General features: G+C 44.9%; 1 protein-coding gene across 10 annotated transcripts in view; it reads right to left on the bottom strand.

The window, feature by feature from the left end:
• TCTN2 (tectonic family member 2) overlaps window positions 1-4,577 on the bottom strand; it is a 29,121-nt gene extending 24,544 nt beyond the window's left edge. For 2 of the 10 annotated variants that reach the window (XM_040444052.1, XM_040444053.1), the window contains exons 1-4: window positions 4,382-4,573; window positions 4,144-4,251; window positions 3,580-3,668; window positions 2,554-2,749 (exon numbers count right to left, since the gene is read on the bottom strand). In XM_040444052.1, the coding sequence (XP_040299986.1) occupies window positions 2,554-2,749; window positions 3,580-3,668; window positions 4,144-4,251; window positions 4,382-4,463 (475 nt within the window). In that variant the 5' untranslated portion in view covers window positions 4,464-4,573. Of the gene's footprint in view, window positions 1-404; window positions 474-1,410; window positions 1,532-2,553; window positions 2,750-3,579; window positions 3,669-4,143; window positions 4,252-4,381 lie in introns of those variants that run through there. The other 8 variants (XM_040444059.1, XM_040444056.1, XM_040444049.1 and 5 more) reach the window with 8 other exon arrangements.
• Window positions 4,578-7,846: the final 3,269 nt, after the last annotated feature.

Here is a 7,846-nt window from a genome sequence, read left to right as displayed (position 1 = left end):
AGAAAGAAAGAAAGAAAGAAAGAAAGAAAGAAAGAAAGAAAGAAAGACTGATATAGTAGTTTAAAAAAAAAAAAGAAAAACTATGTAGCAATCACTTATAACAGTTAACTTCAATGACATGACAGTTAAAGCATCTCAAAAACAGCTAATTATGCAGAATTCTATGCTAGAATATAGTAGAACCCCAGTATGTCAATGGTCTCAGGAATAAGGAGAAGGTCTGAGTAACATAGTCTGTTACTCAGGCAAGGGTCTGGCCATCAGTATAATCAAACCAGTGGAATAAAAACAGGGCATTTTAGAATAGGGTTTTACTATGCGATATATAGGTAGGTATCTGTGCATCTACCTATATGTCTCCTACGCCATTTGCTACCTTGATTGTTCCTAGGCATACCACGTACCTCCCATCTGTCCTTCCATCCTTGTTCTCGTTCTGATCTCTGTCTGACTGGGTGCAAAATTTTTCATACCTTCATGGGGTCAGAGCGAACATCTCGTAACTACCAATACACAGAGTCTAATTTTCCTAAGTTTGGCTATTTATACAAAGACGTTCTGATCTATTACCTAAATGCAGTCAAGCATATTTTTTAAAAAGAAGAAAAGTCACCACGTCGAATGGTACAGCTACTAATCCTTCCTGTAGATTTTTTTCAGCACCCCCTGAATATTATTTTTGGCTTTAAATTTTAAGCATTAGAGAATGTTTTTTGGTTTTTTCTCCTAAAAACAAAACTTTAGACCTTTAAATTGGTCACAGATTCACATGTTCAAAAAACTCAAGAGGAGGCACCTGGGTGGCTTTGTCGGTTAAGCATCTGACTTTGGCTCAGGTCATGATCTCATGGTTCATGGGTTTGAGCCCCGCATCGGGCTCTGTGCTGACAACTCGGAGCCTGGAGCCTGCTTCGGATTCTGTGTGTGTGTGTGTGTGTGTGTGTGTGTGTGTGTGTGTGTCTCTCTCTCTCTCTCTCTCTGACCCTCCCCAGCTTGTGTTCTGTCTCAAAATTAAATAAACTTAAAAAAAAAATTTAACAAAAAAACCTCAAGAGGATCTAAAAAAAGGTACACAGTGAAGTCCTCCCAGCCAGCCCTTCCTGTTCCCACACCACTTGCGCAAATGGCCCTACATGGTTAGCTTCTCAGATAGCCTTCCAGAACTTTCATATGCAAATATATAGTCCCATTCCATGCTATAAGCACCCGTGTGCGGCTGCTTTTTGCACTTGGTAATAGATCTTGGAGATGTTTCTGCGTAAGCACACTGAAGGCAGGGTGGCCCAATGGATGGCACCGTCTGAACATATCTAACCCTCCTCAACTTCCAAAATCACAAGAGGGATCACAGTGAGGGGATGTGATAAGGGAAGCGACAGTGTGAGAGTCTCAAAATGACAAGTGACAGACCTTCACTACTGAGGACAAACGCTTCTCCCTTCATCCCGGGGGACTGCAAAGGCAAGAGTTGTTACGTTGACTGCAGGAGACAGGGAACCTGGTGGTGGCACCTATCAAAGTGGACCTTCAACACTGGCACAGCTACATTCTGTCATTCTTAGAAAACCTGCCGTGTGAACGGGAGAAGAACACAAGGCCATTTTCGTGTCCAAAAGCAGACGTGCGCGGTGATATTTGCTCTAGCTACACACCACACGCTGGAAGTGACTCAGATTCCATCAGTAAGAGACTAGTCAAATACACAACGGTATCTGCACGCGATGGAATATTATGCAGCTATTAAAAAGAATGAGGTGAACCTACATGCGTTTATAGGGAACTTATTTATTTTTTTACCAATTTTTTTAATGTTTTCTTATTTTTGAGAGAGGGAGAGACAGAGTGCAAATGGGGGAGGGTCAGAGAGAGGGAGACACAGAATCTGAAATAGGCTCCGGGCTCCGAGCTGTCAGCACAGAGCCCGACGCGGGACTCGAACCCACGAACCGTGAGATCATGACCTGAGCCAGATTCGGACATTCAACCAACAGAGCCACCCAGGTGCCCCTATATGGAATTGATTTCTAAAAGGCATAGAATAGTGAACTGTGTGTTATTAGTGTGTGTATGTATTGTTTTTGAAACAAGAGAATACCACATGCTTCCATAAGCATAAATTAATAGGCTGATGCTAGAAAGGGAGCTGGAGGTCCAAAGCTTTCACTGAAAATCTACTGGTTGTTTGTTTGTTTGGTTGGTTTTTTGGTTTCTTTGTTTGTTTTGTTTTTTGTAAACTCCTTCATTAATCTTCCCCTTGACTTTTTTGTTTTGGTTTTGGTTTTAAGATGGAGTCATAAGAATCAAGACACAGAAACAAACCTCACTTTCTCCCTTTCAGGCAGTCTACAAAGATACAAACGGCACAGTGGAATAACATAGATCCTAATTAAGTGCAATAATACAAAGTAGAAACTTCTAAAATAAGAAAATTAAACAAAAGGAAAGTAGGCTGAAGAAGGCAACACTGACTCCAGAGCAAAGCGTACAAAGGGCACGGCACGCACTCAGAACCCGACAGACAACGTTCGGCGTGAATGTTTGGACTTGACTTGCCTGATGCATTCCGGGCCGAAGAAGAGTTGGCGTAAATCTCCACTCGAATGAGCAGATGTGCTAAACAGGACGAATTGTGAGATGCCGAAACCAGAAGAGTTTGGACAATACACGGGGGCTCTGAGAAGGGATCTGTCTCGTTAGCGGAACACCCCTGCAGACCCCTCTTCAGCCTCACTGTCACATCCAACGCGCTCTGAAAGGAAAAGTCGCTGCACTTTTTAAGGTGACTCAACACAGCATGGATAATTATAAGAACACACAACGGAAAACACAGTAAAATCACACAGCTGCCTCGGTTCACTTTACGAAAGGAAAACCGTACGCAAAGCTGCCATCACTCAGCCGGTAAACCTCTGGCGATTCGTAAGCCCTGATTCCTAATCCTCAGTTTAGCAGAAAAGCAAGCAAGTCTGATAAATTAACTCAGTTTGTCCAGCATCTTTTTAGTTTTTCTTTTTTATCATCCTATCAGCATATCAGCAGAAGACTAAATACACACATTAAAAAGTCAATGAAAAGAGTCCCCAGTTCCTGGGGTGCACGCAGTCGCTTTCTCGTCCATATTTCCATCGCTGGTGTCTTGCACATACTAGGCATTCAATAAAACATTTATTAAATGAGAGTTGCTGTTTTTTTTAAGTAGCCTCCATGCCCAGCATGGAGCCCAACGCATGGCTTGAACTCACGCACCGTGAGATCAAGACCTGAGCTGAGGTCAAGATTTCTGAGCCACAGATCCATTTGAAAATCTGATGGAAGCTGGCAACCATCTCATGAGGAAAATGCACACACACATAATGTTACACACAATTTCAGTGAGTTCACAAACTTCTTGAAACCCGTCCAAGGACCGCTAGCCCTACCGTAAGCACCTCTGGGCTAGAGGGGTGTCTCCTCGATCTGGTAACCCGTAGTTTCACAGTGGTTCCAAGCACAGACAAAACCATACCTTGTCCAACCAAAAAACAGCACTGCAGAAACACTAAATGTGGGTCTCCGCAGACGCCCCGGGAAAAGTTTTACCTCTGGCCTTACCACACTGGGGGTCACAGTCAAGCTCCAGTCTCCCGTCTCATTGGTCAGCGCTCCACAAGCTGGAGTTGGCAATAAGCCTATGGGGGAGAAGATTAGGATGCAAGGAGGCAGTATTGCCCAGCAGCTAAGGGTGTGCATGCTGGAGTCAGGCTCCCTGGGAGGGAATCCTTTTCCAAGCCTGGGATTGGGCCCTTCACGAGCTGTGCGACTTTGGACAAGTAACAGCCTCTGCGAACTCTCGTGTCTTCATGTGTTACACGACATGAAAGTGTATTACTGTTCTTACTGGGGAAATGCAGTGATGCATGTAAACCACAGGGGACAGGCAGCTCAGTGAACGTGAGCCATTACTGTTCCAGGCTTTCTTTCACCAAGCCTGTCCGTCGGTCCTCTTTGGTCCACAGCAGCCCCCCATTCCTGCTCCCACGCCGACTTTGCAGTGGACAGCGGCCGGGGCCCCAGGGTATGCCACCTCCTGGGATGCCACCTCCTTGGGCGGCGTGGCCCTGGCCCAACCCCCACCCTCCCCACAGGGAGGGCCAGACTCCTTACCCTCCTTGTCCTGCAGCAAGGCCAGGGACACGGTCACATCCTCGGTGCCTCCGACCAGGGAAGCGCTGACCGCAGGGCCGGTCATACGGATGAAAGCAGGGATGAAAACTGGGCAGGAAAGAAGGGGAAGGGCGGAGTTACTAGTTGCAAGGGCACCCGAAGGAGTCCCACATCTGGCCCGTTAAACGCCTCGTCCCCAACCCACCCGCCCTTCGGGCCCCTGCCCTGCCGTACACACCCAGGTCCCCCCACAGCGGCCTCAGGACGTCCAGCAGAAGGAGAAGCCCCAAGAGCAGAGGGGCCGGCGGCGGCAAGCCCATGCCTGGGGCTCGCGCGGCCCGCTTCACAAACCCGCTCCCGCGCTAGAAGCTGGGACGCTCTGTACGCGACGACTGGGCCCGCGCCGCCCCGCCGCCGCCATCTTGTCAAACCAACCGGAGCTATGGCAACCACCAATCGGCCGCGGGCCTGGAGGAGAGACTGGCGGTGATTGGGTGGAATGCAGCAGAGAGCCCGCCCCCAACCCGGGGCCGCAGCATCCCGGCCCCGCCCACGGGCCCTGCGCCTTTAAATCTCGATCCCGAAAAAGTTGGAGTCTGCGTCCCGTTTAAGAGGGTTAGTTCAGTCACGCACGCAAAAGCTAGCCTACCTACAGACACTGGCTTCTAAACAAGCTCCTTAATAAACGTCATTTTTATGGGGACTTTGGGAGAAGGACAAAAAGGGGATGAGGCTGCAGGGCTGTTGAATTGTTTTTATTATGATTCTCCCAGCGTTTTGAAGAGTGTTTTGCTGTTTGTATTTACCGCACAGAGCTGTCAGCACTCGAGAGTAGATCTGCTCGAAGAACACTAAACGTTTTGCCCAGCATTGGGGCAGACACAAAAGTATCCCAATTCTTACGTCACTAGCCTCAAAGCATCTCAGACATTATTATAGTTCAGTGACGGCGTGCAGACGCTGAGGTCGCTACGGGACCGGGGGCAGGTCACCTGACCTCTCTAAACTTGAGTTACCTCCTCTATAGAAGGCAGATAATGGTCTCTCCCTGATAGGACAGTGTGAGGATCGGCAAACCTAACATTCTGAAACCAATCTGAGAGCTGAGGTTCTACAAGTGCCCGGCACTGAGTTCCACCTTGTTCTTACGCTCTTGCCAAATCGTGGATTGTTGCAGGTGTAATCGGCATGATATCCCCACCACCAGCCCGCACATCAGCTCCTCTTGGGGGATCGCAAAGTGTTTACATCTCCCGGTATATCTGGGAATAAAGCCTAGAACGTTGCCAACAGGGGGGTCATCACTTAACCTATTGCTGCTACTTACTCATCATTCCTGAACAAGAGAGTAAAAGCATTTTCACTGAGGAAAAAGTTTGTGTTGAATGACTTTAAATCCCTGGGTCAAAATGCTTTCACTTTAGGGGAAACGTAAGAAAGTAATTTAGGCAAACACTGTTCCTGAGGGTGTTTTCAATGTACTACAAATCTTTATTTTCACTGAGTTCTACTTTGCTAGACCTTAACTTTGCTGCCATGCTGTCATAGGTTCTACGCAGACATAGTACCATAGTTACCTGTATTGGCGTGTGTCACTTGTCAGACACTCAAAATAAAAACATTTTAGTATTTAAGAGCATGTTACGGGCGCCTGGGTGGCTCATTCCGTTGAGCGTCCAACCTTGGCTCAGGCCATCATCTCACGGTCCGTGAGTTCGAGCCCCGCGTCGGGCTCTGGGCTGAGGGCACAGAGCCTGGAGCCTGCTTCGGATTCTGTGTCTCCCTCTCTCTCTGACCCTCCCCCGTTCATGCTCTGTCTCTGTCTCAAAAATAAATTAAACGTTAAAAAATAATACTTTGGGATGAGCACTGGGTGTTATATGGAAACCAATTTGACAATAAACTTCATATATTGAAAAATAAAAACAAAAAAATAAAAAATAAAAAATAATAATAAAAGCATGTTATCATTTTTTGTTCTGATCAGAATAAACAGTATGTACTAAAAGTATGTTTTTATTTTCCGCTTTTGGTTGCATTAAGCTATTAGCCAGTAGTGAAATGAACTATGGATTCTAGGATTTACAATTAAAAAAAAAAGCTTCAAAAGTTTTTTTAAAAACTGTCATTTGTGAGGTACAATATTATTAAAATTAAATAGGAAACTTTTCTTAAAATTATTTGTAATCTGTTCTATTAATATAAATTGTAGGCATAAAGTTTCAACTATTAATGAAAAGCCCTGATTTTTAAATACTGTACTTCTTATATAAAAATGTCATTGATGGGGGCACCTGGGTGGCCAACTTTTGATTTCAGCTCATAATCTCACAGTTTGCGAGATCAAGCCCCCCTGTCAGCACAGAGCCTGCTTGGGATTCTCTCTACCTCTCTCTTTCTCTGCCCCTTCCTTGCTCATGCTCTCTCTCTTGAAAATAAATAAAAACAAACTTAAAAAAAAAAAAGACAGGCAGTGTGACCTTCCTCTAGGAATTCTGCTTCGATGTTAGTATTTTAATTTAATGTTCAGTTTTATTTTTTTTAATGTTTTTTAATGTTTATTTATTTCTGAGACAGAGAGCATGAGTGGGGGAGGGGCAGAGAGAGAGGGAGACACAGAATCCGAAGCAGGTTCCAGGCTCTGAGCTGTCAGCACAGAGCCCGACGTGGGGCTCGAACTCAGGAACCATGAGATCATGACCTGAGCCTAAATCAGATGCTTAACCCACTGAGCCACCAGGCACCCCTCAATGTTAATACTTAAGCTTAACAATGGCCTGACCTCCAGGATCCTGTAAGTCTCCTTTACCATATAAAATTTCCCCTGGAACCTCCTTTACCTCTCCCCTCCACCCAAGATGTATGTTAGCAATCATCCTCCAAGCTTGGGGCCCACCGATCTACATTTGAAGGATCTCATGACTGAGGTTTTACTAGACGCTAGTATATGACCTTTTCCTAACAGCAGGGAGCCCCAGGTCCTGGAAAGTTTGCTTCTAAATTCCTTAGAGACTTCCACTCTCCCTAATCCCCTCCCAACTTGAAAGTATACAACCAGTCACTCCTCACAGCCCCGGTGCAGCTTTCTGCCCACAGGTCCTGTCCCTATGCTTTAATAAAACCACCCTTTTTGCACTGAAGAATTCTTTCTTGCCCATTTTCTCTGAACCCCAACATTTTCACATCATATTTACTCTCTTCTCCATCACTGCTGGAAACGTTCCATGCACTCTTCCGGGAATCACTAACGGTCTTACAAATCATCTTTGGGTGACTTGAAATAAACAAAATAACTGTTTTTAAAACATGGGAGCAGGAATCTTTTTGTAGATAAAGTCCAAGAGACTACCTTAGAATTGAGGATTGGATAATAGTTATAATATTTAACTATCTACTCAATAAGGGAATAATTTCATGGTTTTACAATTAACTATTATGGGATAATAAAGGTCCTACTTCTATGACATGAAAACATACATTACACCAGCTTGCTTTATCCAATGAAAATACCAAATAATTAAAATTTTGCTAATCTTGCTCACAAAATAAAATTACAAGCAAACATCCAATCTTCCTTCTAATAGTTTCAGACTTAGAAACTTTGCATTAAATACTTCACACCAATCCATTATTATGCAGTATTTCTAACAATATTTTCATATACAGTTTTAGCCAGATTTGAAATTAAAGTTCTTCAGAGCCT

This window comes from Herpailurus yagouaroundi, unplaced genomic scaffold, assembly GCF_014898765.1.
Source record: "Herpailurus yagouaroundi ecotype Mexico unplaced genomic scaffold, PumYag 191, whole genome shotgun sequence".
NCBI lineage: Eukaryota > Metazoa > Chordata > Mammalia > Carnivora > Felidae > Herpailurus > Herpailurus yagouaroundi.
This window is presented reverse-complemented; position numbering and strand designations above follow the sequence as displayed.